This window comes from Hylobates moloch, unplaced genomic scaffold, assembly GCF_009828535.3.
Source record: "Hylobates moloch isolate HMO894 unplaced genomic scaffold, HMol_V3 SCAFFOLD_22, whole genome shotgun sequence".
NCBI classification, from domain to species: domain Eukaryota; kingdom Metazoa; phylum Chordata; class Mammalia; order Primates; family Hylobatidae; genus Hylobates; species Hylobates moloch.
This window is the reverse complement of record NW_026652297.1, coordinates 1,997,104-2,024,368: the sequence shown is the minus strand read 5'-3', so window position 1 is coordinate 2,024,368 and position 27,265 is coordinate 1,997,104. Positions and strand designations below refer to the sequence as shown.

At 55.0% G+C, this 27,265-nt stretch overlaps 1 protein-coding gene and 1 pseudogene across 5 annotated transcripts; both read left to right on the top strand.

Moving 5' to 3' along the window:
• The first annotated feature begins 642 nt into the window (after positions 1 to 642).
• ASIC1 (acid sensing ion channel subunit 1) lies at positions 643 to 24,997 on the top strand. 5 transcript variants are annotated; one of them, XM_032143700.2, is made up of 13 exons: positions 643 to 971; positions 1,809 to 2,186; positions 2,813 to 3,008; positions 20,065 to 20,157; positions 20,310 to 20,460; positions 21,096 to 21,223; positions 21,514 to 21,673; positions 22,020 to 22,076; positions 23,002 to 23,155; positions 23,598 to 23,689; positions 24,210 to 24,289; positions 24,369 to 24,473; positions 24,656 to 24,997. In XM_032143700.2, the coding sequence occupies exons 2-13, from the start codon at positions 1,825 to 1,827 to the stop codon at positions 24,758 to 24,760; spliced, it is 1,683 nt and encodes a 560-aa protein (XP_031999591.1). In that variant the 5' UTR covers positions 643 to 971; positions 1,809 to 1,824; the 3' UTR covers positions 24,761 to 24,997. The 5 variants fall into 5 exon arrangements, with proteins under 5 accessions (XP_031999591.1, XP_031999592.1, XP_031999593.1 ...); XM_032143701.2 differs by having other exon boundaries at positions 646 to 971; positions 21,517 to 21,673; XM_032143702.2 differs by lacking the exon at positions 20,065 to 20,157 and having other exon boundaries at positions 646 to 971.
• LOC116462062 (uncharacterized) lies at positions 24,791 to 27,049 on the top strand (annotated as a pseudogene).
• The last annotated feature ends 216 nt before the right edge of the window (positions 27,050 to 27,265 follow it).

Below are 27,265 nucleotides of genomic sequence, written 5' to 3'. Positions count from 1 at the left end.
TACAAGGATGGGATCTGAGTGGTCAAGGCTGCGTGTTGGCTCACATATGTGCACGTGAATATGTGTCACATGTAGGTGGGAGCAGGGATAAGAGCAGGTGAGTGCTTGCCATGTGGGTCAGGCCCCCGGGATACGTGGACATCTGCTGAGGGGGGGTGTGGTTGTGAATGGTGTGGTGTGACTCTGGTCGGTATGTGTGTCTGTCTCCATATGGGCTAAGTGCTTGAATTAGTCAAGTGTGACTCGGAGCGTGTGTGTGTGTGTGTGTGTGTGTGTATGTGTGTGTGTACGCGCGTGTGTGCCACGAGAGGAAGCAGCAGCAAGAGGCAGGAGAATCGATCCGAAGCAGACAGCGCGGGGAGGGGGACGCTAGGGGCAGACACCCTCCCTTCTGCGCGCACACACGCGCGCGCGCACACACACCACACACAGAGTCACACACACAAGCCATAGGGCCTCGGAGGCAGGGAGACGGCTCCGGGACTGGAGAGAGGCAGCGCCGCCGAAAGCGGCCGCGAGGAGGGGCGAGGCGGCGCGGGGAGCCCTGGGTCCCGCTCCCGGGTCCGGGGCCCCGCGCGCACACCGGCCCGGAGACAGCCTCGCAGACACTCGTAGGCGCGCACGCGCACCCTCTCCCCTCCCCCTCCCCTCCCCCTCCCCTCCCGCCGCCTCCCGGCCGGACGATGGATCCCTGCAGATCCCAGGGCTGAGAGCACCGCGCATCGCGCCGAGCCCGGGCACACCGAGCCGAGGCGAGGGAGCTAGCGAGCCAGCGCGCGCGGGCGGGCGGACAGATCGGAGCCGAGCGGGGCCGGGCGGGCCGCTCCCTGCAGGGCTCTGCGCGGCGTGCCGCGGCGGCCGCGGGCTCCGGCCCCGGGCCATGAGCCCCTCCGCGACTCGGCGCTGAGCCCGCGACCGGTCCAGCGCCCCAGGACCCGCCGCCGGCTGCCGGCTTGCCGAAGCCCCCTCAGGTGGGTTTCCGATACCCCTGCCTTTGGCCGCGAGGCTCCTTGGTACCCCGAAGCCGGGACTCTCCTCCCTCTGGATTTCCCTTGCTGCTGGGGCGGCTCGGTGGCTGGGGAGGGGGGCGGGGGCTGAGCTGGGGATCTGACTGCGACGAGAAGCTGGACTGGGGGGGGGGGTGCGTCCGGGGCGGGGACAGCTCGCTGTCATAGGGAACCGCGCCCCCCCCTCCATACATCCGCCTCGGGCAGCCCGCCACCCCCCACTCCCAACATACACACAGCCTGCGCTTATATGAGAACTGGAGACACCCGCGGGTGAGGACTCAGGCTGGGCCCCTCCCTAGAGGTAACCACCTCCCTGGGGGTTTTCTGGCCCCAATTTAGCTCTTAGGACCACAGCCCCGTCCTGGGAATACCCGTGACCAGGACAGGAGCTCCTTACCCCGGGGTCAGCCCATCTGGGTGAGTTTTCATCTCCAGGATGGGGTGGATATTCTTGTCCCAGAGTGACCCCACATCTGGAGGGAACTCCTGCGCCTGCCTATGGGTGCATCAGGACTTCCCCCTCAACCTCGGATGACTATATCTGGGGTCTCCCCGGGCCTGGGAAGCTTCTCTGGGGAGCATGCTCTTGGCCTGACCTGACCCCCTGTGCCTCTGTATTTGGAGGAACCCTGGATGTGTCCCTTGGTCAGCCACCTCTGGGCTTGCAAAGCCCGGAAGTCTTCTGCCCGAGGAGTGGTGACCTCTGGAGATGAGGATTCTGGATGGGCACATGTGGAGGGGCCCCATGTGTACTTTCATCCCAGGACAATGATAGACTGTCCCTCCCTCCTCCCCCAGGATCCCCTCGACAAGGATGGAACTGAAGGCCGAGGAGGAGGAGGTGGGTGGCGTCCAGCCGGTGAGCATCCAGGCCTTCGCCAGCAGCTCCACGCTGCACGGCCTGGCCCACATCTTCTCCTACGAGCGGCTGTCTCTGAAGCGGGCACTGTGGGCCCTGTGCTTCCTGGGCTCGCTGGCTGTGCTGCTGTGTGTGTGCACGGAGCGTGTGCAGTACTACTTCCACTACCACCATGTCACCAAGCTCGACGAGGTGGCTGCCTCTCAGCTTACCTTCCCTGCTGTCACGCTGTGCAACCTCAACGAGTTCCGCTTTAGCCAAGTCTCCAAGAATGACCTGTATCATGCCGGGGAGCTGCTGGCCCTGCTCAACAACAGGTGGGTGGCTCCCACCCTCCCTCAGCCCTGCTCCTGGAGTTGCCTGAGTTCCAGTCAGGATGTCTGCCTCCCTGACCCACCATAGAGCCCAGCCGACCCTGCCCTTTAACCCACCCCCACCCCCAAACCTGCCACTCACAGCAGAGGAGCTAGGGTGCTACTGAGCACCCAGTCAAGGGCACCCAGCCTCCGATCCCAGCATAGTCCAGAACAGCTCCACCCCTACCCGGCCTGAGGTATGAGACATTGTCACCCTCTCTGGAGTGAGCTTTACCCTCATTCTGGCCACTCTGTCTTGACCTTCTCGTCAGTTGGGGGATGGGGACGGAACATCTTTAAAGGGTAGAGACTGTAGCATAAAAGCCACAGCCCCTGCCTTGTCTCTCTGCCCACCTTATCCGTGCTTCCTCTCACCCATGTGCTGGGATGCCCTGCCCCTGGGCAGCCACTACAGATCCTTCTGTCATTTCAGACCCGTGTGGTAGAGCCTCTGCATGCCCAGCCCTCCTTCCTTGCCTACACCTGGGCCTGATGCCCAGGGCTGGAGGCTGCCCCCATCACCCAAGTTGGGTGTGGGACACTGATGGCTGTACTGACCCGTGTGCCACTCACCCCCGGACCCCCAGGTATGAGATACCAGACACACAGATGGCAGATGAAAAGCAGCTGGAGATACTGCAGGACAAAGCCAACTTCCGCAGCTTCAAACCCAAACCCTTCAATATGCGTGAGTTCTACGACCGAGCTGGGCACGACATTCGAGACATGCTGCTCTCCTGCCACTTCCGGGGGGAGGTCTGCAGCGCCGAAGACTTCAAGGTGGTGAGTCCCCTCATGTGGGGTGTGAGTCAGCCTGGCCCACAGAGGAGGAGGAGGAGACAAGGAGCAGGCTGGGCCTCTCCGGGTGCTTGCTACTCTGGGAGAGGATGTTGTGTGTCCTGGGGTTTGCTTCTAGTAGAAGGGGAGTTTGTTCAGCATAGGGGCATATTTGCACTCACTGCACGAGCACCTGAGCCTCAGCCTTGCAGCCATGATGGCAGGAAAGAGAGCCTACAGTGCCCAACACACACATATATGCACACATGCGCGTGGTCTGGCATAGCCACAAACCTACCAAGCTTACCATCTAGGCCACAGGTGTCAGAGCCGAGCAGAGAGGTGGGTAAGCTACAGCCTTGTTACTTGTAGTGAGGTCCAGGACCATCAATTGGGAGCTTGAAAGGAATGCAGGACTTTGCCACCCCACTTCCCAAACCTACTGAACCAGAATCTCCATCTAATAAGATCCTCAGGTGACTGGAGTGTACACTAAAGTCTGAGAAGCACCGTGAAGCACAAATAAGGGAAACCTTCTCTTAAATAGCCAGACAGTCACTCCCTGTGTGCCATCCGCACCCCATACATAGACACATACACTGTTTGGTTAGGTTCCCTGCTTGCCAGCAAGAGCCACAGAGCCAGGGTCTGAGGAAAGGAAGGCCATCGGGACACCCAGTCATGGCTGCCCTGGAGGCTTCAAAATGGAGATGCCCCACAGACGTGGCTGCCTCAGGCCAGCACCTCAGGGAGGGCATAGGGAAACTGATTTTGGCATCTGATGTGCTAGGCGACCCTGGGCAAGTCACACAGATTCCTGAGAGTTAAGACCTGGGCGTGGATGGCAAAGAGACCAGAGGCTCCGGAGCCATGTGGGGACAATAGCACCAAATGAATGGACAATGCTTGTAACTCTTTCAAATGGTTTCTAGGCTCCCCTCAATCCCCTTGATACATAATCGCGTTACCTCTATTTTACAAATGCACGAACTGAGACACAGGCAGAACGATTTACCCAAGCTCACACAGTGAGTGACAGGTGACAGGTTCAGGATTAGAACTCATGTCTTGTTAAGCTGAAAATGTCCTTTACTCTTTTAATTAATATTGTGGACCCTGGAGTTATTGTGTCCACTTCAAATTCTTGCCAGTCTTTTCCAGGACCCTTTGCTCTCCATGCCTACTCAGCTCTTGGATTCTCTCCCTTCTTCCTGCCCATTTTTTCCCCGCTTGCTTGCTTCGTCCTGCAGTATGGGAACATGAACTGTATGTATTTGTGCAGAAAGGATGGCACCATGGTCATGCTTAGTGTTTCTTGCTGTGCAAGACTTCCCAATCTCCTTAAGCCTTGCTCTGCAGACCAGTTTCATGGGCCTTTGTCAATCCTGCTGGTCAAAGTTTACATGGCTGCACTCTTTGCTGAGCCAAGCTGATGGGGAGCTTAGCCGAGATGCAAGAACCACTTCCTTCCCTCTCTTACTTCTTCATAACAGGAGAGTCCGGGATTCCCCAGAGCTTGAGACCAGAGGGTTCACAGTCTCACAAGTAATGCTCCCAAGAGTAACAGGACTGTAAGTGAAGGTGGAAGCAAAAGCCAGAGACCCCTTCCTCCAGCACACCCAACACACAAGCAGGAGGGACCCCTGAGAAAGATGGAGAAAACTTATTTGTTTGAGTGGTTTGTAGTGTTGGATGAGGGAGGGAAGTGCTTGGCTCAATCTGAGGAGGTGCTAAGATATAAATTTGAGCAGTTAGTCCATAGAAAGTGTTCAGTTGAGGCTCCATCTGTCCATCATGTCCAGAAAGATTCCGAGTGGTGATGCTAAGATAACGTTTGGTTGATGGTAATGGAGATGCTGAGATGTGATTGGTCCATGCTGTCTGAGGGGACCATTCTAAGTAGTCAGATGGAGATGTGATTGGCTCACAAAGTTCTGGAGCAGTCTGAATTATTCCTCTTACTCAGGGGGAGAGACACACAGGCTAGCACCCTGCAGCCCCAGCTGTGCACCTTCTTGCTTCTGGGTTGTCAGGGAAGACCAGGTTTTTGCTGTTTTGCAGCCCATGTCAAAGACCTGACCCTGAATTTTGCCGGACTCAAACCTCTGACTCCTCCCTCTGCTCTCTTTAGCTGATTTCATTGCCAGCCCCTCTCCATGTCAAGAGCTCTACCCATAGGGATGTTCCCACACAGATGGGCGTCTGGCTGGAGTCCATGTCTGACACCTCCCCGGTGGAGAAGGGCCTGGCAGGCTCTCTCCTCCAGCTCCCCAGTCCTAAGGGCTCCCACACTCCTTGCCTGATACTCCGCCCTCTCCCTTCTCTCCTCAGTCTCATGATTAACATCCATGCCACTCTCTGCTAGCCCCAGAGGTGTGTTGGGAGTGTGTATCTAGCCCTGGGCAGATGTAGCGCTGACAGAAAACACCTGTCTATAGGGTCGATCTAAGGGAGACCATCTTGGCATCTTCTGCAGCCTTCAGAGCAGAGGTTCTTCACTGAGGAAAGAAGGTAGTCAGGGAAGAGAGGCTTTGTGGTTAGGGCTTTGGTTGCTCTTTCAGTAGTTCAGGAAGAAGCTGCTGGGGCCCATCCAGCAGGATTGCTGTGGGATACCACCCCCCACTGTCCAAGACCTTGTTCAATGCGTTTGCAAAGTATAGTGTGCGGGAGCACGTGTGGACTCCTTTGTAGATTTCTAAGGGCAACCCTCATCTCAACGATAAGAACCCTGTTTCTCAAGGCTGGTTGGGGGAGGCATAAGAAGACAATTCAGGGAGGCTACTCTGGTCACTCAAAGACCCCAGCTCCCCTGATGAGGATCTGCAGTAACAGGCATTTCTCCGGATGTGCTCCTGGATCTAGCTCAACCCCAGGGAGTAGTTGGTCACAAAGCATTTGGCCAGGGTCCGTCCCCCAGGTGTGGCTGAGTCAGCTTGGAAGGGTGGGGGTGAATATGGGGAGCCTGAGCTGAATCTGGGAGAGACTGGTTTGGAAATCCTTCGGGACTGAAGAGGGAGAAGGGCAGGGCAGGGAGTATCCCCACAGCAACCTGGCTGGGAAGGTCTCAATAGATGCCTCCTGAGCAACCACAGTGACCCAACCACAAGGCCCCCTCTTCCCAGCCACCTCCTTTTCTTCCTGGTAGGATGCTTTGTTGCCAAGACAACAGGGTCCATGGCTCCTCTCTCCTGCCCCACCTTGAGGCCAGCCAGGCCAAGGCAGGGCAGGGGTTCCATGGAGGGGGGCTGGGGTGCAGCTGTCTGCTGGTGTCTGGGTGGGGGCCAGAGAAGTGAGCACAGTCGCAGCTGGTGCCAGCCTCCAGCTGCACCTTATCTGTCCCTGGCAGTGGGAGCAGCTGATGTGGCCAGAATGCTGAGCAGCAGCAAGGGGAGGGGGCTGGCAGATGGTCACCCAGTCTGCCCTATGCCACCCCCTCCTCCGCTGAGACCTAGACCCTTTGCCTAGGGGAGAGAGAAGCAGGAATTCATTTCTGGGGCCCGGAAGAGAAGGAAGAGGAGGGCATAGAGTGGAAATGCTGGGGTGGGCGTGTGGTGTGACTCATAATCTCTCTCAGGAGGGTGAAACTGGGGGACAGGAATCCTTGGGAGGGGTCCACAGGAGTCCTTCTCAGGACCCTGGATTGGAGACCAGAATCTCCCAGGGAAGAGGTGGAGTGAATGGGGATGAGCACAGAAGCCTCCCCTGCAACCCACTGCAAGGTTCTGAAGGGGCCCAGGCATCCCCTGGAGCACCTAGGGAAGTAAGATGCTGCAATGACAGTTGGCTGTGGGCGGCTGATCCTGGGACCCAAAGTGGGGAGAGAGAGGTCATCTCAAAGCAGGAGAGCCAGGGATGGCAGCACCCGGCAAGAGCCAGGACTAGCATGGAGTTTATTCATCCCCAGGGCTCACCCCTCATCCCCACACCCCATGCTGCCCCACAGAAGCTCAGACCAGAAGTCCCTTGGGAGGGCCTGACCTTACTACCGGGGTCTGCACCCTCCAGCTAGGCAGGGAGTGGAGGGGCTGCTGAGGGGAAAGGCTGCCCAGACTGCCGTGCAGAGAGGGGAAGGGGAGTCTTGGGCAGCCCCACCCAGAGGCCTGGTGGTCTTCATGGGTGGGAAGGGGGAACATGCACAGATGGCAGAAGGATAGGAGAGGCCGACCTGGAGACAGTAACTTTAGAGGAGGGGTTCACGGGGTTCATGAACTTTGGGGGAAGGGTTCCTGCCCTAGGGGTTCACAGCTACCACCTCCTGCCTTATCCTTCTCATCTGTCCCTCCCTCCCAGGAAGTGCCTAAACTGAACACAGGCAGGTGGAGAGAGGAGACGGGAGCAGAGCCCATTGCAGTTGCAGGAATCCAGTGGGTGGTCCCTGGGTTGGGGTCTCAGATGGCTCCTTTTTCCTGTCTCTCAGACACAGATACACACAAACATCCTTCAGGTAGCCCAATTTCCTCTCTCACCTCTTCCCCTTCTCCCCAGACCCCAGCCATTTCTGACTCCACCCCTCTCTCAGACGGCTATCAGCTAAGAACTACTCCAAGCTAATTGATCTCTGGGCTGTTGGCTGAAGTAATAGGGAATTCAGTAACTAAGTGCCTCTGGGGGCCAAGCCTGGAAGTGGAGGGCTGGGGAGGAGCACCCCTAAGTCTTGGGACTTTGTCACTGCCCAGCCGGTGGAGAACTCCTGGGTATGGCCACTGCATGCCCAATGTGTCCTGGAGGCAGAGGGGTAGGCCCACAGAGAGGCTTGGAATGTTCTGCTGTGGGTGGAGGTTGCTTCTTAGTGTGTTTCGGTTTTGTGGAAAGTAATTTCAATTCTCTGGGGATAGCGAGGGAGACAGAATATTCAGAATGAGAAGCTGGGATTAGGGGAGCTTTAAGCTCCACTGGATTCATTCCCATAGCAGACAGTGCCACTTCCATGTGCCAGGTCCTGCGCTAGGGCAGTTAAGTGCAGCACGAGAGGTTCAGGGCTGAGAGCCATGGGGGTGGTACTAAAGGGGGCCGGGTGGGGTGGGCTTCAGAACAAAGGGGAACATGCTGGGGATGAGCAGACTCTCAACATCCAGGGGGAGTCCTCCCAATCTCCCCAGCCAAACTCAGCCTCTCGGAAAATGCCAGGTTCATAGAATGTGTTGGTGTCTCCCCAGCTAACTAAATCAACCGGCCAGTTCTCTCCGGCAAGGGCCATTCTTCTGCCTTGGCCAGCCCCTGCCCACCCCCACCCCCACCCCCAAGCTTTCCCTCACTTGTATGTTTGGGGTGGCCAATGCAGAAGCCTCTACCTTCTGACCTATAACGTCCCAGTCAGGACCCTTGGGTGTGCATTCTGGGAGGCAAAGCTGGAAGGAGACAGCAAGAATGAGAAGGGGTGCCTAGCTGGGTGGAGGATAGGACTGGGCATTAGGGCTCCCGGTCTCTATTTTGGGCAAAGTTCCACCTGGCCCCACTTCTTAGCTTCTAAGCCCGATCTCCTATAAGGAGGTTGTAAAATTATTCTTTATTGAGGGGCAGCCCTTCCTCTGGGACTCTTTGGCCAAACCCACGCTGCCCCATGTGTAATGGATGTGCAACACCAACCTACCTGGACACAGGAATTGGACATTTTCCTCATAGAATATTTAAAAATGAGCATGAAGCTGCTGTGTATTCACCTTAAAGGGAAGTTCCCTTAAGGAACTGTAAGGACAGACACTGCCACCCCAGGCTCTCCAAGGCCACTCTCCAGGGAGAGGGAGGGCCAGTTGTGATCTTTCTGAGATCCCATGAGTTCTTGGATAGAAAATGCTTTCCCACCCTTCTGCATGCCCTCTGTGTGGCTGACAGTCCTGGGGGCCCAGGAGGTTGGGCTGTGCAGCTTAGTGCCATGTGTCTCTAGTTGGTGTCACACCAGCGTGCCAGGCTGAGAACATCCCTGGGGGTGAGACTGCGGCAGTGGCCTCGGCCATGGACAGCAGCCATCTCAGACTTCCTCACAACACCCTCATCACATATGCGCCCCGAGCATGCAAGCACACATGTGCACCTCTGTGTGTGTCTGCGGGGGAGTGTGGATGTAGAGTGTGAAGTGGAAGCATGTGGAGGTGTATGGGGGCCCATGCAGCTTGGCGTGTGTGGCTGTGGGAGAAAGCTTTTGTGTAGGCAAACCTCTGGTTGCACGCAGAGCACATACTAGCAAAATTAATCATCTCTTTCAGTTGTGCTTTGCAATTTACAAGTTCCCTTTACTTTAGCTCACGTGAGCTTCATAATTCTTGTAGGAAGGAAATTGTTAACATCTTCCTTGGAAAGATGGGAAAACTGAGGCTCAGAGGAGTTGTGTGACTTGCCTGAGGTCACACAGCTGGGCAATGACAGAGTGGGACCCTGACTTCAGATCTTCTAAGTCCGGGTTCTTTGTGTGTGGCTGTAGGAGTGTGTATGGAGGAGGGTGCTCTGTTGAGAAGCGGTGTGGAGAGGCAGGAAGGGCAAGAAAGGGTACAGAGAAGAGACCCTAGGCATCCCGTTCCCAAGTTGAGTAGGCCTAGTTTTTTGATGCTTTTGTCTTTTCATTGCATCATCAGGCCAAGTGCCAATCTTAGGCGAACCCACCACTGGCTTTCCCCAGGGTCACACCAGGGCAGTCAGGACCTCCCTGAGGAAGTCACATACCAGGGCAACTTAGTATCACATTGTGTTCATGCTCAACATCCTTAAATGGGCGTGCGGTGCTGCCTGGCAACCCCACTGTGTTTTCCTGGTCAACTTGCTCTCCCTGATGACTACTTCGAACTTCTCCACTCTTGTCAGTCACCCTTCCTAGCTCCTCTCTCACCCTCAGCGGATGACCTTGCCTACCACTTACTTCAGTGAGAAAATAGAAGCCTCAGAAAACATCTTGTCCTTCTTCTGGGTACCAAGCCCCAGAAGGGAACATTCATCTTATCTAGGATAAAGTCTCAACCTAGAATTTTCATCTTATTCCCTTCTGCCTTTTTAAGATCTTTCTCCTGCTAATTCTGTCTCTCCCTGCTCTACAGTTGGTCCCTCTTTCTCAAGTAAAATCCCATTGACAATGAAACATGCCGAAGATGCTTCTGTCTTAAAATACATAGCTGTAACGACAGCTAACATATATTGAGCACTTGCTATGTATCGGTCTTTGTGCTAAGATAAAAACTAAAACATATGTGTCTGTCAACTCCACAGCACCTGCCAGCTCCTATAGTATCTCTCCGCTTCCCTTTACAAAGTTCCTAAAAGTGATGTGTTTGTTTCACTGTTTCCATTTCCTCATCTCTAACTCACTTTCTGATCCACTCCAGGCTGTCTTATTTCCCCCATCGTCACCATTCCTCCTAAATGGTTCTAGCTAAGGCCAGTGGTCACCTTCATGTTGCCGAATCCAGCACATTTTTTTTATTATTATTCTTGATCTCTCAATAGCATTCAAAATAGTTGCCCACCACCTCTTCTGTTTTTTGTTTGTTTGTTTGTTTGTTTGTTTTTTTGAGATGGAGTTTTGCTCTTGTTGCTCAGGCTGGAGTGCAGTGGCACCATCTCGGCTCACTGCAACCTCTGCCTCCTGGGTTCAAGCAATTCTCCTGCCTCAGCCTCCTGAGTAGCTGGATTACAGATGCGTGCCACCATGCGTGGCTGTTTTTTTTTTTTTTTTGTATTTTTAGTAGAGACGGGTTTTCTCCATGTTGGTCAGGCTGGTCTCGAGCTCCCGACCTCAGGTGATCCGCCTGCCTCGGCCTCCCAAAGTGCTGGGATTACAGGCGTGAGCCACTGCGCCCGGCCCCCACCACCTCTTTTTTGAACTATTCCCTTTCCTGACAATCATACTGTCTTTGTTTTCCTCCTGTGTCTACCCACTCCTCTGTCTCTTTGCCAGCTCATTTTCTTCTACTTGGCCATTTAGTGTCATCACTACTCAAGGCTCAGTCCCAAGCTTTAATCTTCTTTTAAAGCATAAGAGTACAATACACCAGCTTGAAAAATTTTTACACTGGTATGTCTTACAATGTAGTATTTTGCATATTACATTGTTATAAAACATTTCCAGTACCCCAGAAAGTTCCTTCAGGCTGTTGCCTAGTCAGTGCTACCCCACAAGAGTTAACCACTATTCTATCAGTATAGATGAATTTCACTCGTTCTTGAACTTCTTGGAGTATATGTATCCTCCATATAGTGTGTACTCTTCTGTGTCTGTTTGTTTTGTTTTGTTTTTTTTTGCTTGTGATTATGTCTGTGAGATTTAGCCATGTTGTTGTGTGTGGCGGCGGTTGGTTGTTTTTTGATGCTGTATAGTATCTCATTATATGAATAGGCCACAATGGATCCATTCTACCGATGCTAGACATTTGGGTTGTCACTAGTTTTTGGCTCTTATCTATAAAGCTACTATGAACATTCTTGTTCATGTTTTTTGGTTGACATATGCACTCGTTTCTCCTGGGCATATGACTAGCTGTGGAACTATGGTTAAGCCATAGGGTATGATTTTGTTTAGCTTTAGTGGATACTGCCAAATCAGACCTTTTTTTCTATCTTTTTTTTAAACTTTATATTCTATTCTTGGGCAGTCTCATCTTCACTCATGACTTCAATTACCATCTACACACTGACAACTGCCAAATTTATGTCTCAGCCCAGCCCTCTCCTCCTAGCATCAGCTCCAGTCGCCAATTTTCCCACTTAACGTCTCTACTTGGATGTCCGTAAGACTCCTCAAAACCTGCATGTGCAAAACCAAAGTCATCATCTTACCTCCCAAACTAGTTCTTTACCTGTGTGCCTGATCTACTGAGCCACCCCACTGTTCACGCCGTCATGCAAACCAGAAATCACCCCTGACACTCCGTCTCCCTCACCGGCCTTGACGGGACCTGCCGATTTTGCATCATAAACATCTCCACTCCACCCCCTGTTCTGGGCCATCCCTCACTGCATGTCTCCCTGGGCCACGGGAATGGCTCCTCGACAGGCCTTCCAGCAGCCCCTCTATATCCTTCACTCTGCAGCCAGAGTGGTCTTTTCAAATCAAAGCTCTGGTCACTTGAACTCCTTCCACGGGGAGTCTTTCATCATCCCTCAGCCAGAATCCTCACTGTGGCATTTAAGGCCCTGAGTGACCCGGGTCCTGCCTGCCTTTACCCACCTCTCCAGCCACACTTGCCCCTTCTCATCCCTCTCCTTCAGGGCCTTTGCACACACTCTGTTCTCTCTCTGGAATATCCTCCCTCCTCCACAGGGGTAAGTTCTAGTGTGCACGCGCACGCGCACACGCACAAATATATACATATACACACACCATTACCTAATTACTCCTCTTTATTTATTTTTTAATTTTATTTATTTTTTATTTTTTTATTTTTTTGAGACAGAATCTCGTTCTATTGCCTGGGCTGGAGTGCAGTGGTGCAATCTTAGCTCACTGCAACTTCCACATCCTTGGCTCAAGCAAGTCTCATGCCTCAGCCTCCCAAGTAGCTGAGATTACAGTCATGTGTCACCATGCCTGGCTAATTTTTGTATTTTTACTAGATAAGGGGTTTCACCATGGTGGCCAGGCTGGTCTTGAACTCCTGGCCTCAAGTGATCCGCCCACCTCAGCCTCCCAAAGTGCTGGGATTACAGGCATAAGCCACCGCGCCCAGCCTCTTCTTTATTCTTTAGACTGTAATTCAAACATCATTTCCTCAGAGAAAGCTTCCTTGATTCCCCAGTCTGGGGCAAGTCCCTCTGTCATTCACTCTGATAGAGCCATTTTTTTTTTCATAGCACTTGTGGTTTGCAATTAGATATGTGTTTTTTTCATTTTTGAATTGATGTCTGTCTTCCCTGTTCGGCAGTAAGCTCCATGAGGGCAGGTCCATGATGTGTTCTCCACTGTGGCAATGAGTAAATGAAAGAATGAAGGAGCAAGGGATTAGGAGACAGATGACCTCATTCCAGCCTCCAGCTCACTTCGTGCTCTCCCTAAGACTTGAATAGGCTGGTGTGGCTCAGTTTTCTCACTTGTCAGATGGGAATGAAGTTACTCAAACCTGCTTATTTCACTGGGTTGTGTAAGGATCCCATGAGATAACAATTGAAAACTATGAAGCATTACACGGACATGAGGGGTGGCTGGAATGAAGAAAGAGATACAGAAAAAGTCAGAAACCACTCAGCACACACTGCTGAAGAGAAGGTCTGGGTGGGGGGCGCTGCATGCTTGGACAGAGGGTTCAGAACTGAGTGCAGCTCTGTGTGTGTGTCTGCTTGGGCACCTCTCCAGGGGCCCTCTGCGTATGCCCTTTGACTCTTTCCTCATCCCTCAATTACTTGAACAAGATGAAGATGGGAAAGAATGTTTGAAGAATAAGCATTTGTTTGAACAAGCATACAGGCGATGGAGGAGAGAGGACATGCAGTTGGGTGTGTGTATGTGTGTGTCGGGGTGTGTGTGTGTTGAGGTGTGTGTGTGTTGGGGCGTGTGTGTGTGTGTGTTGGGGTGTGTGTGTCGCCCCACACCAGGGCTGCGTGTCTGTGTGGTAATGTGCAAGTGTGCAGTGTGGTCTTGGTTGCTGTGGGGGAAGAGGTATTCAGTTGCACCCAACTTACTGTCCTTTGGCGCTGTCTGTGTGTGCACACCCTTGTCTTTGCTGGGCCTCCCAAGCTGGAAGCTCCCTCTGCCTTAGCTGCTTCCTTCTGGAAATCAATCTACTTCCCCTTCCAAAACATCTGAAGGAGGGGGACAGTGCCCTCTAGTGGGAACGCCTGGGCAGCTGCAGCTCCCTCAGCCCAAGCCTCAGCCCCACTCCACCCAAGTCTTGAAGTCCTCTCTGAAGCACTTCCTGGGGAATGCAAAGGAGGAGGCCCCTGCCCTCTGAGAGCTCAAGATCTGGCAGGCAGGAAAAAGATACACACAGGACAGGACACACGGGTTCATGCAGGAGAAGCCTGAAGACAGCAGCTGAAGGTGGGGGGTCTCTCCTCATCTCTGCAATGACTTATCTCTGGTTGCCCTGGGTGTTCCTGGCCTTCCTTGCTTCCTGTTTCTGCACGTGGTCTCTTGGTCCTGCTCTTTTACTCTCGGTCGTTACTCATAGCTGTAGAGCCTTGAGCAGAACTGGACCCTTCAGTCTATTCCCTGGGTGGGCACTAACAGCGCCCTGGGGAGTCAGGGGAGGCTTCTTGGAGGAGGTAACATGTGAGTAGGGTCTTGAAAAATGAGTAGGAATTCTCCAGATGGAGTCCAGGGAAGGCACAGGACTGTGGATGAGCCTCGTGTGTCTGGGGGTGGGTGGTGGTGGCTGGATGCTGGCTGGAGGTGGAGGGTACATTGCTTTCAGATTTTTTTTTTTTTTTTTTTTTGAGACGGAGTCTCACTCTGTCCCCCAGGCTGGAGTGCAGTGGCTCAGTCTTGGCTCACTGCAAGCGCTGCCTCCCGGGTTCACACCATTCTCCTGCCTCAGCCTCCCCAGTAGCTGGGACCACAGGCACCCGCCACCACGCCTGGCTAATTTTTTTTTTTTTTTGTATTTTTAGTAGAGACAGGGTTTCACTGTGTTAGCCAGGATGGTCTCGATCTCCTGACCTCTTGATCCACCCGCCTTGACCTCCCAAAGTGCTGGGATTACAGGCGTGAGCCACCGCGCCCGGCCGCTTTCAGCTTTGTGGGACTATAAGAGAGGACTAAATTTTGACATGAGGCGGTGGGGAGTGAGAGAAGGTCTTTATTTTTTTGAGATGGAGCCTTGTTCTGTCGCCCAGGCTGGAGTGCAGCGGTGCGATCTCGGCTCACTGCAACCTCCGCCTCCCAGGTTCAAACGATTCTTCTGCCTCAACCTCCTGAGCGGCTGGAACTACAGGCACGTGCCACCATGCCTGGCTAGAGAAGGTCTTTAAGCAGAAGAATGGTCAGAGTCACACAACTCGAACTAAACGTGGGGAGAAACTGCAGGGAGGCAGAGAGACCAGTTGAGAGGCTGTTGTTTAGGCAAAAGAGGAGGGCAGTGGCAGAAAGAGGAGGACAGTGGCAGAAAGAGGAGGACAGTGGCTGTTGTTTAGGCCAGTCTGAGGGCAGTGGCAGAAGGATGGAGAGGGGCGAGAGCTCAAGACTCCGCTTCTGGGGCCTCTTTGTCCCTGGCAGCAAAGCTGAGGCCAAAGGTTCCACGTCACTCAGTTCTGCTAGAACCTGGCACCCTGCCTCACATCCCCAACACACTCTAGGGTCTCTGCAAATGGAGAAGGGAAGATGGTGGGAGCAGGGAGGGAGAAGAGAGGAGGAGGAAGGGGAATATGGCCTGGGGCTAGGGGATGCTTAAGGAATGGGGAGGCCCAAGCACACCCACCTAGCCCCCGTCTAGCCCCACTGCTCTTCCTCTGGCCCTGCAGAGAAAGTGAAAGCGTTAATCTGCTATACCTCCCTCCCCCCCTTCCCCTCCTCCCCTCGGGTCACCTTCTTGGCCCTGGAGACTTGGCTGGTGGCTCAAGTTCCTCAACCAGTGGCCCTGAGTAATCAGAGCACACAGAGGGGCCGGGGCCGGGGAGCAGGGAATGGTAAATTAGCGGTAGGGGAGCCTCAGAGACTGAGGCCGGGAGTCTGCAAGGCTGAAGGTTTTGGTGGGAACCCCACGTGGGTTCCCAATACTCTCTACCTGACCCAGGTCCCCCTGCGCCACCCCCAGCACTGATCTCAATTTCTTCCACCCACCAGAGAATTCCTCGAACAATCTAAACTGTTGGGGGGGGCGGGGGCCAAGCCAAAAGGGGTAGTGATGATCTGCCAGGAAGCTTTCCCGCTGCAGGAGACAGGGTCCCTCCCCCTAGTGCTGGGAACTGGTCAGAAATGAGTCTGTGGTCAGTGAGAGACTGCTGCTAATGGAACCTGGGCTGGCCCACAAGCCACAGGAGGGGTAGGAGAGACGAAAGGAACCAAAATACATCTCAGCATAGGGGGGGTAGGACGAGGGCTGGTCATGCTGTCCTGAAGTAGAGCTGGGGGCAGGGAGGGAGGGGAAGAGAAACAGGGTCAGGGACTGGAATTGGAGGTCTGAGAGAGTAGCTGGTCGTGGGGCACGGGGGGGCTCAGGTATCTCAGAGGAATAACTGGACGAGGGGAGAATAAGGGAGAGGACCCAGAATTGGGATGGGGACACTGAGGGACATGCTGAGGAAGAGATTGGAGGACAACAGAGAGCATGAGTGTGTGTTGTGTGTGTCCTGGGGGGGTGGGGACTGTGGTCGCTACGATCACCACGGCAGTGGGCGCAAAGGATGGTGCCGGGTCCCCTCTCCCTGGGAGGGGTGGGTTCCAGGAGTCCCAGCCCTAGGCTTTTCCAGGGTTTCCACTCTGTCCTAAACCCTCTCTGTGCTGCTGGAGCTGGTGACAGAGAAGGGGCTCCAGCCCCCTGCCCTCCATCAGCCTCCCTTTCCCACTGCCATCAATTATTCATCAGCCCAGACACCCGCCCTCCCTGGCAGGTCAGGCTGCTCCTCCTCCCATGCCCCGCCCCAGCCACACTGCCACAGAGGCCCTGGTGAGGACGGACAGCCAGCCGGGCTGAGATACCTGGCTGACGGGCTGGGTGGCTGGCTCTGCCGGACTCTGCCTGGGGTCACATCGCCTTCCCCTCTGGCACCTTCCCCCTTCCTCCTGCAAATCCCTGGCACCAGGAAGCCCCTGGAGAAAATGCCCATCCAGATCTTCTGCTCCGTGTCATTCTCCTCTGGAGAGGAGGCCCCAGGACGCTTGGGAGATATTTGGGGTCCCCACCACCATCAGCAGCAGCAGGACATCTCAGAATCGGAAGAGGAGGAAGAAGAGAAGGAAAAGGAGGCAGTGAGGAAGGAGGCCAGTGAGGGGCATTCACCCATGGACTTGGTGGCCTTTGCCAACAGCTGCACCCTCCACGGCACCAACCACATTTTTGTGGAGGGGGGTCTAGGGCCAAGGCAGGTGCTGTGGGCGGTGGCCTTTGTCCTGGCACTGGGTGCCTTCCTGTGCCAGGTAGGGGACCGCGTTGCTTATTACCTCAGCTACCCACACGTGACCCTTCTAAACGAAGTGGCCACCACGGAGTTGGCCTTCCCGGCAGTCACCCTCTGCAACACTAATGCTGTGCGGCTTTCCCAGCTCAGCTACCCTGACTTGCTTTATCTGGCCCCCATGCTGGGACTGGATGAAAGTGATGATCCCGGGGTGCCCCTCGCTCCACCAGGCCCTGAGGCCTTTTCTGGGGAGCCCTTTAACCTGCACCGCTTCTACAATCGCTCCTGCCACCGGCTGGAGGACATGCTGCTCTATTGCTCCTACCAAGGGGGACCCTGCGGCCCTCACAACTTCTCAGTGGTGAGTGGGGTCCCATGCCTGCCACAGTACCCCAAGAGTGTCTGCCACGGCTGTCCCTGACTGTCACCTCCTGGGGTTGGGGCTGGGGCTGGGGCTGATGACTGTGCTGCCCCCGACCTCACCTGGCAGACCCAGGCCAGAGCTCACCCAGGAGTCCAGGGCCTGGAACTGGGCAGATATTCCCAGATCCACACCAGCACTGCTTTTCCTGTTAGAATCTTGAAACACGCCTATCTTAGTTGGTATTTTGCTGCTGCCTCCTCACATGTCCTCCAGCCTCGCCCGCCCTTCCCAGACCTCCTCATGGTCCAGCAGGGCCCGGGACCTTTCTCTGTCTGTGAGGTCAGCCTTTGATCTGTTGGTGGACACCAGTGCCTGGACAGTTGTTCACTATTTTGACTAGCACCCGTGGACTGAAGCTGGGGTGGGTGCTGCCTGGTCTCTGGTGGTACAAGAGAAGGGAGTGAAAGGGAGACAGTAGAGGGGTGGGGATATCCCCCAACCCCATCCCACCATGCCCCTTGTCAGCAGCTCCCGCAGCAGGGACTTCAGTGCATCTTCACTTGGTCTTCCTGTGCCCTCCTATGGACACCCCACCCCCACCAGCTGTGTGTGTGTGTGTGTGTGTGTGTGTGTGTGTGTGTGTGTGTCTGAGGGTAAATTACAGGTCTCTAAATTATATCCCTCTCCCCAGCTTTAAGTGGCCAGGGTCCCTCTTCCTAGGGGAAGCTCTCGCTGGGAACTGTCCTCCAGACCCACCCAGGGGTCTAGGGCTTTCCCTGCTGAGGGGCCACCTGGCACCCCACTGTCTCTCCTAAGTTCGTCTTCCAGGTCTGTCTGGCCTGACTGCTCTCCTGCCCCACCAGCTCCCAGATTCGAGGCCTTCCCTGCCCCACACACCCATCCCTCAGTCCTCCACCCCCTCCCTAGTGTAGGGGCAGGGGGTGTCATCATACCCGTGCATCATGGGATGACTGCAGGCATACAGAGGCCTGGGGGTTTGGGCCACTGGGCCTCAGAGAGGTCAGGAGCCATAGGAATGTGTCTACCTCTGGGTCTGAGAGTAGAGCAGACACTTCTCACCCAGGCCCACCAGGTGGCAGCAGCAATCCACTGTACAGCAGCCCAGTCCTCTGAACCGGCGCAAGGCAGGGCTGCTAGCCAGCCTCAGACACCTCTAATCCCATACAGCTCCGGATGGAGTGTAGGCATGGGCACATGTCCAGCCTGGAGCCTGTGGCTGGGTGCCGCAAGATCTGGTCATGGGGCTGGGGACTAGGAGCCCTTGGAGTTCTCTCTTTGCCTCATCTCTGGACGTCACCCACAAAGTGGGAGAGCAGTATGTCTCCTTTTCTGAAGGGCAATGGAGGAGGCTGTTCTAGGAAGGGGGAAGGTGGCAAAGACCCTATTCCCTAGTAACCTACTGCCATTGCTGCTCCAGTCTAGCCTGAAACTCTTTTGTCTCTCCCCTGCTCCGGGCTGTATTGACTCACCTTATGACCTGTTTTGTGGACTTTGTCACCATCCAGCAGTAGTAAAAGCACAGCCACCCCAACCTGGGGACATTCAAGGAGTCTGTGGGGAAAAGGCCAAGAATAACTGGTTTACTTTTCTCTTTGCAGCTTTTTGATCAGCACTGTGACCAGGGTTACACTGGGACATGGAGTGGGGAGAAGCCTGGGGAGACAGCCCCCGGGGCTGAGACATCTTCTGAGGCCCCCCTAGTTTTGCAAAAGCGTTAACGCACACACCATGGCCTGGGGGCTCAGTCCCAAGTGCTGGGAGAAGAGGTGCTGGTGCTTGGCTGAGCGTGGTCCTTGGCATGGCAACTGGGTCTACTTTCAGGTTCTGCTGATAATGGAATAATGATGGACCCAAGGGGCTAGGGGCTGAATGAAACCAAAAAACTGAGTTTGGCTGGGCACGGTGGCTCACGCCCATAATCCCAACACTTTGGGAGGCCAAGGCAGGCAGATCACCTGAGGTCAGGAGTTTGAGACCAGCCTGGCCAACAGGGTGAAACCCTGTCTCTACTAAAAATACAAGAATTAGCCGGGTGTGATGTTGTGCACTTGTAATCCCAGCTACTCGGGAGGCTGAGGCAGGAGAATCGCTTGAACCCAGGAGGGGGAAGTTGCAGTGAGCTGAGATCGCACCACTGCACTCCAGCCTGGGCAGCAGAGCAAGCCTCCATCTCAAAAAAAAACAAACAGAAAAAAAAAAACGAAACTGCGTTTGGGTCTTGGGGAAAGCAGAATTTCAGATTCCCAGAGTGAAATCTAGGAGAAGGGAAGATGTGTCTTGGAGGGCCTCGGGAGCTTGGGCCTGAGGAAAGTGTCCCAAGGAGGGGCCAGGGATCTGGCCGTGTTAGGGTCCTGGTGATGAAAATGTATATGTCAGGGTCCTGGCAGGAAAAAGACAGCTACTTGATGATTTAATTGAAGACTTGAAGAAAGGGACTGCCGACAGAGCTGGGGGCAGGGTTAAGGAAACCAATAAGGGGGACTGAGGCAGCGAGCAGTACTAGGAAATCGTTATCACTTCCAGGCTGAAGAAGCACAAAAGAAGACAGTGCTGTGTAGGGAGCCCTGGCAGGATTTGTAATCACGGAGGGCCTAAGCCACTACTAGAGCTACAGAGGGGCGAGGGCTGGGGAAGGATTCATACCCCAATCTTTCCTCCTGCCTTCTGAGCCATTACCGATACCTCCCAACTGTCAACCCCAACTAGAAGCCCATGCAGGTGGCAAAGGAGCTCAGGCGATGCACTCTACCAGGAACAGTTTTCCAGGGCACACAGAGGGCAAGAAAGGGCGAGAAACAGGTGGGAGAGGGGAGCAAATGGAGAACGGGCTACATGGGAGGAACCATTCCCAAAGGGTGTTGAGATTCCAACAGCTGGGGTGGCTAGGAACAGCCCTTGGTGAGCAGAGGGTGCTGGCAGGACTCTTAGGCTCTCCACTCTGCCCTCGCCAGGTCTTCACACGCTATGGAAAGTGCTACACGTTCAACTCGGGCCGAGATGGGCGGCCGCGGCTGAAGACCATGAAGGGTGGGACGGGCAATGGGCTGGAAATCATGCTGGACATCCAGCAGGACGAGTACCTGCCTGTGTGGGGGGAGACTGGTACGTCACCCGCTTCAGGGGCCCCTCCGCATGGCTCTAGGCCCCAGCCTCTGCCAGGGGATTCCTGGGCTTCACTGTGAGACGTGGGCAGGGCCCGGGCTTTCCCCTCTCCCTCCAGCATCTCACCATCTCCATCACTGACTCTACCTGACTTCCACACTCACATCTCTCTGGCTCCCACTTCCTGGCTCAGTTACTCTCCAAGGTAACCAGCCATCCTTTTCCATCAGCGCCGCCGCCACTCTATAAATAACTCCCTCTCTTCTCAGGCTGCCTGCCTGTCTGGTCTCGGGGGGCCTTGGGGCAGAGAGAGATGGGGGAAAGGGAGAAAGGGAGGGGGAGAAATGGAGAGCATCTGAAACAGTGACACTCTGGGAGAAAGTATTTGAAACACCAAGATGCAGAGCAGAAGCCAGGTAAGAAAAGATGTGTGTAGGATGCAGGGGTCATCAGAGCAGCTCAGAGCTGGTAAACCCAGAAGGAGGCTAGAGGGTGGGCTAGGACCCTATAGACTTCCCCCACCCCAGCCCCAGTGTACCCTATGCTTATTTCCAGGAGAGGTAGGATGCCCCCAGGTCTGAGGGGTGTTAGGGAGTCAGGAGCCCTCCCAACCCACACACTCCTCATTCCCCTAGATGAGACGTCCTTCGAAGCAGGCATCAAAGTGCAGATCCATAGTCAGGATGAACCTCCTTTCATCGACCAGCTGGGCTTTGGCGTGGCCCCAGGCTTCCAGACCTTTGTGGCCTGCCAGGAGCAGCGGGTGAGAGGGCCATGGGAGGCTGGTCCTGGGGTGGGGTATTGAGGGGTCCAGGTGGAGTGGTGGGCAATCAGTAATGGGAAGGACAGGTGAGCAAGGACCTGGGTGGTAATCTGGCTAGTCAGAAGCCTGAGTGATCGAATGAACAAGAATGCTCTGTAAACTCTGAGACCTTCGGAGGCTGCAGAGGGAGAGGGGAGCAGAACTCCAGAGATCTACGTCTTGTCAGAGGAGTCCATCAAGCTGATTTGGGGAGGAGTCCCTGCACTCCCCCAGCTCCCCGGCTCTCCCAGCAGCTCATCTACCTGCCCCCGCCCTGGGGCACCTGCAAAGCTGTCGCCATGGACTCGGATTTGGATTTCTTCGACTCCTACAGCATTACTGCCTGCCGCATTGACTGTGAGACGCGCTACCTGGTGGAGAACTGCAACTGCCGCATGGTGCACATGCCAGGTCAGGCCTGGGGCTCCAAGCATACTCCTGGGGTCCCTGGGCCTTTGCTGCCCTTCACTAGCTCCCCATCCGTATCAATCTCCCAACCCCAGTTCCAGCCCACTCCATCCCACACCCACCTGGCTCATGTCTCTCTGACCTCAGTTCCTGCCTGCACCCCCAGGGATGAGTGGGAAGGGTCTAGAAGGTATGGACCGGGAGTGGGTCACTTCTGGGGCAGCATGGGGGCCCGCCAGTCCTCCCCTCCCGTCCTCTCCCAGCTTACACCTTCTAGGCCTTTGGTACTACCACCATCGCCAGACCCCTTGAATCCCCATCCTGCACCATTGTCTTTTCTCCTCTGTAGGGGATGCCCCATACTGTACTCCAGAGCAGTACAAGGAGTGTGCAGATCCCGCTCTGGGTGAGCGCCCCTGGCCTGGGGCAGTCTGGGGGAGGGAAAAGGTGCTGCCAGCCACGTGTGCAGGAGTTTCAGGGCACACTCCCAGAAGCCTCACATAACTCCTGGACTGGGCTGCACCCTCTCTTGTGTCTGACATTAAAGCTGAGAATGGTCAGTCATGGTGGCTTACACCTGTAATCCCAGCACTTTGGGAGGCTGAGATGGGCAAATTGCTTGAGCCCGGGAGTTCGAGACCAGCCTGGTTTCATGGTGAAACCCTGACTCTATGAAAAATTAAAAAAAAAAAATATGTCGGCATGGTGGCATGTGCCTCTAGTCCCAGCTACTCTGGAGGCTGAGGTGGGAGAATTCCTTGAACCTGGGAGGTGAGGTTGCAGTGAGCCGAGATTGCACCACTGCACTCCAGCCTGGGTGACAGAGCAAGACCCTGTCTGAAAATAATAATAATAATAATCAATAAAGTTGAGAATAGCATCTTCAGAGGCCCCTATGAAAAATGAACAGAGGTCACCTGGGAATGGCCTTCATCTTCTTTCATCAGCCCCTCAGCTGCTTGACCCTGGAGGGTCCTGAGGAAGTGAGATATAAGAGTATGAAATATCCATGGGGAGGCTTGGTGAGAATTAGCACACGGTGGACACAGCTGTGAGGGGGCAGCTGGGGTTCTCCTCACTCGCCTAGTTCTCTCCGTCTACGTCGTTGGTTCAGTGGCCTGCAGGGTTCAGCAGGTAAAGTCCTCAAACATGCCTCAGGCTGGATGGTGAGGTAGGATGTTGGCAGAGTTTAGCATCTAGGCAGGGTGAAGGGCAGGTCACGGAAAGAGAAAGGGGCCCAGAGTTTCTCTGGGCAGAGCTAGGATGTGCATGTGGGAAGGTGCTGGCAGAAGGGCACCACTCAACTGGGACCTCTCACTGGCTGAGTGCAGACTTCCTGGTGGAGAAGGACCAGGAGTACTGCGTGTGTGAAATGCCTTGCAACCTGACCCGCTATGGCAAGGAGCTGTCCATGGTCAAGATCCCCAGCAAAGCCTCAGCCAAGTACCTGGCCAAGAAGTTCAACAAATCTGAGCAATACATAGGGTAAGGGCTCTGGCTGGGTAGAGCAAGGCCCTTGGGTTGGGACTGTGGAATGGATGAGTGGGGTTTGATGGGGGCGGGGGCTGGCAGGCAGGGGGAAGTTGAGATAAGACAGGGAAGGTCCAAAAGGCAAGCAAAGAGTCTAGGGTGGGTAGGCAGGGAAGATCAAGCCAGAATAAGCAGGGAAGCACCCCTTTCTCCTCCCTCTTCATCCTCATTGTTGTAACCGGAGTCACCTTATACTTGATGCATACTGCATATGGTACAGAACATTTTTTCATATGTGCCATCTCATTTAATCCTCAAAGGCAGATATCTCCATCAGCATCTCATTTTATGGCTATGGAAACTGAGATTCAGAGAGGCTGGCTTGCCAAGGTGACCTGGTTAGTGAGAGATAGAGATATGACTTGAACCTAGGTCTCCTCCCCCAATCCCTGTGCAGGGAGAACATCCTGGTGCTCGACATTTTCTTTGAAGTCCTCAACTATGAGACCATTGAACAGAAGAAGGCCTATGAGATTGCAGGGCTCCTGGGTGAGCTGCTGATGACGCCTGTCCCCTTCCCATGCCATAGGCATGGCGTGGCTCCCTATCATCCAAAAGCAGGGTGCTCACTTCTGTCCCATGAGGGTCCTCCACCCCAGAGGCCCTTCCCCAAACCCTGTTGTCTTGGTAAGTGGTGAGGGAAGGGAACTGAGCCTTCTCTTAGGGCAAAGTGGAAAAGAGAAAAGACAGGCCTGTGGGCATGAGGGAGGGGTAGGCATGGAAGTGGAGACTATTTCATGCGCCCCTAAACTAAGAGGGTTGTGGTATTTTGTAAACGATTATTTTTCTTGAAAAACACCTGCTCGTTTTAGAAAGGTAGAAAAACGCAGAAAAGCATAGAGAAGAAAACAAAAATTCCACCCGAATCTGGCTTTGCGATCCTTCTGTGCAAAGGCTGCCAATCCCTTTGAGAATACACCTTGCCTGCCCCAGTCCCAGTAAACCCTGCTGCCCCTACGATGTCCTGACCCCACTGACCGCCCCCCCACCCCGGCCCCTGCCCCCGCAGGTGACATCGGGGGCCAGATGGGGCTGTTCATCGGGGCCAGCATCCTCACGGTGCTGGAGCTCTTTGACTACGCCTACGAGGTAAGCGGGGGCGAGGCCCGGCGCGGGCCCACGTGGGGGCGGGGTCCAGCCCGCCCACCTGCCCCCGTCCCCGCCCTAGGTCATTAAGCACAAGCTGTGCCGACGAGGAAAATGCCAGAAGGAGGCCAAAAGGAGCAGTGCGGACAAGGGCGTGGCCCTCAGCCTGGACGACGTCAAAAGACACGTGAGGGAGCGAGCGAGGGCGTCCTCCAGCCCGCCTGTGCCTCCACCGCCCCGGGAACCCCTGTCCGCCCCCGCCCACCCGCCTCTGCCACCACCTTCTCTCCTTCGCCTCCCGAACGCCCCAGCACTGCCTGAAGCCCTTCCGAGGGATAACCCGCCCCTGTCCTGTGCCCTTCCCCCCAGAACCCGTGCGAGAGCCTCCGGGGCCACCCTGCCGGGATGACATACGCTGCCAACATCCTACCTCACCATCCGGCCCGAGGCACGTTCGAGGACTTTACCTGCTGAGCCCCGCAGGCTGCTGAACCAAAGGCCTAGATGGGGAGGACTAGGAGAGCGAGGCGGCCCCCAGCTGCCTCCTCACATCTGCCCTGGGGACTCCCCACGCTCCGGGGCAGATCTTTCCTCTTGTCTGTGGTAAGGAAGGAGGAGTCTTAACCATAGAGTCCTCTCCCTGCCTCTATCCCATTCTTTTTACGTTTAACAAAACTAATCTAAAAAAGAACTAAAAAGGGAGAACGGGGCAAGGGGCCGCAGGCTGCCCCTGTCTCCTCCATGCTGCCTCCCCTAGCTCCCAGCCTGAATTCTGTCTATCTAGCTGTCTGCCATCCGAGTGTCCATCTACATTCTGCTGCCACCAGTCACCAAAGGCCCTTCCCAGTGAGGGGTGGAAGGGATCTCTGGGGTCTGGAATTTGGCCCCAAGCCAGAGAATGTACCTTAAGGGGGAGGGCTAGTGTGGGGGGAGGGAGGCTTCCCCAGCCTTAAGAGACCCTCTCAGCCCAGTGACTGTCCCCAAACCCAAGTCTCCTGGCAGGAACTAAAACCTCAGCCCCACTCTCTCACACCATGTGGAACCTCGTGGGGGTCGGGGATCCCCTTAAGAAGTGGTAATGGGGACGGCCGGGCGCGGTGGCTCACGCTTGTAATCCCAGCACTTTGGGAGGCCGAGGCGGGCGGATCACGAGGTCAGGAGATCGAGACCACGGTGAAACCCCGTCTCTACTAAAAAAATACAAAAAATTAGCCGGGCGTGGTGGCGGGCGCCTGTAGTCCCAGCTACTCGGGAGGCACAGGTAGGAGAATGGCATGAGCCCGGGAGGCGGAGCTTGCAGTGAGCCGAGATTGCGCCACTGCACTCCAGCCTGGGTGAGAGCGCGAGACTCTGTCTCAAAAAAAAAAACAAAAAAACAAAAAAACAAAAAGAAGTGGTAATGGGGACAAGATGCGGCCCTGGTGCTGTAGGCTACATCCTGATACCTATAAGTTCACCCCCACCCCACAGCTGCTGGAGAGAAATCCCAAGAGGCAGCCCGTCCTCACTATCCCATAAAAGACCTGGCTGGTTAGCATCCAGCTCAGGGAGAAGGGTGCTGGTGCCTAACCTCACTGGTCCCTCTCCCGGAGGCCCTTGTAGAGGGCCATGTCCATAAATTTTCTTATGGAACTCTTCCACATCCTCTTCCCCAACTTCATTTGCTTCTCTCAACAACCTCATCTGCATTTTCTATTTCTATATGATACAGACTCTATATTGCTATATCTCTGTATATACTTTCCCCAGCCCTGTCTGTCTCCACCCTATCCCCTCTTGTCTCTGAGAACCATTCTCCCACCCCAAGTTCCACCTTCTATGTTTCTGCCCCCTCCCTGGTCTCTGAATGCCTTCGCCTGTATAAAGAGTTGAACTCTCTCCCCTGGTGTCTGTACTGTGTACACACATCCCTCTGAGAAGCACAAGGAGACGACACGCGCATTGTAACCTTTGCACTGTCTCAGTGGCGACAAAGGAAGCTGTGAATCACAAGCTCTGCCTCTTTCTGGCCTCACCCTCTCCCCGAACCTGGGCACCCTTGGCCCTCCCTGCAGCCTTAACATTCTCTTCCCCTGCTCCTCCTATCCCATTGCCCTTTGCCCAGCTGACAGTGGCATCCCCAGGGAAGGGGTTGCTTTAGAGATAGCCCCCACCCAGGGGATGGAGGTCTACCCCGGACACTAAGCCAAGTGTGTCAGAGAGAGAAGGGAGCTGGGGATTGGCGACCCCTGAAGTTGGGGCAGTGGGATGCTGACAGGCAGAAGCTGAGGTCCTCAGTCAGTGGCCTTTCCTCCTTCTGGGTGCCCAGCCCCCTTTCCTCACCTGATACCCAAGCCTACCACTTTTATTTTCTGGTGAGGTGGGTTTGGGAGGAAAGAGAGGCCTACAGGAGGAGTTGATAGCTCTGCTGTTGTCCCACCCTATCTTAATGAGAGAGAAGTGAGGTGGAGGGCCTGCCCCCTCCCTCCACCAGACACTCCTTCCAGGCCTGAGCCCCAACCCCTCTCCGGGCCTTCCTTCCCTAGCTGTGTCTTGGTCTTCAATCCCAGAACAGGACCTGTGAGCAGGTCACCTGTGCATTGACCTGGAGCTGGAGAGTAAGGCTGTCGGATCTTTGGAATCTCTTGGTTCCCAGGAGTTTCCTCAGAGATCATACCTCCCCAGAGGGAAGCAGGAATGAGGCCAAAAAGTGTGCATTGGATAGGGGAACAGCAGGCAGGGCTCTGGGTGACGCATGCCTCTGGTCTAATAAACTGGGTTTCAACCATCTCCTCTTCAGTGTTGTTCTCTTATTTGAAAAAGTATTTAGATATTCTCACTAAGTGCCTTTATAAAGCTGAGCTTGGTTTGGGGCCAATTAGGGGATGAGTAAGGAGAAGGTTTGAGTGGGGAGACTGTGGTCCTCCTGGGATGGGACAGGCTGACCATCCTATCAGGAATAGTTTGAACCACTGGGCAGGGAAAGAGGGAGGAGTCAAA

What these genes read in the sequence shown, in the direction of transcription:
- ASIC1 (XM_032143704.3), top strand. Translation starts at nt 16,675, where the DNA reads ATGCCCATCCAGATCTTCTGCTCCGTGTCATTCTCCTCTGGAGAGGAG. An exon ending in TGGCCTGCCAGGAGCAGCGG is followed by an intron (nt 21,224 to 21,516) that starts GTGAGAGGGCCA and finishes CTCTCCCAGCAG; the next exon opens with CTCATCTACCTGCCCCCGCC. An exon ending in TCTTTGACTACGCCTACGAG is followed by an intron (nt 24,290 to 24,368) that starts GTAAGCGGGGGC and finishes TCCCCGCCCTAG; the next exon opens with GTCATTAAGCACAAGCTGTG.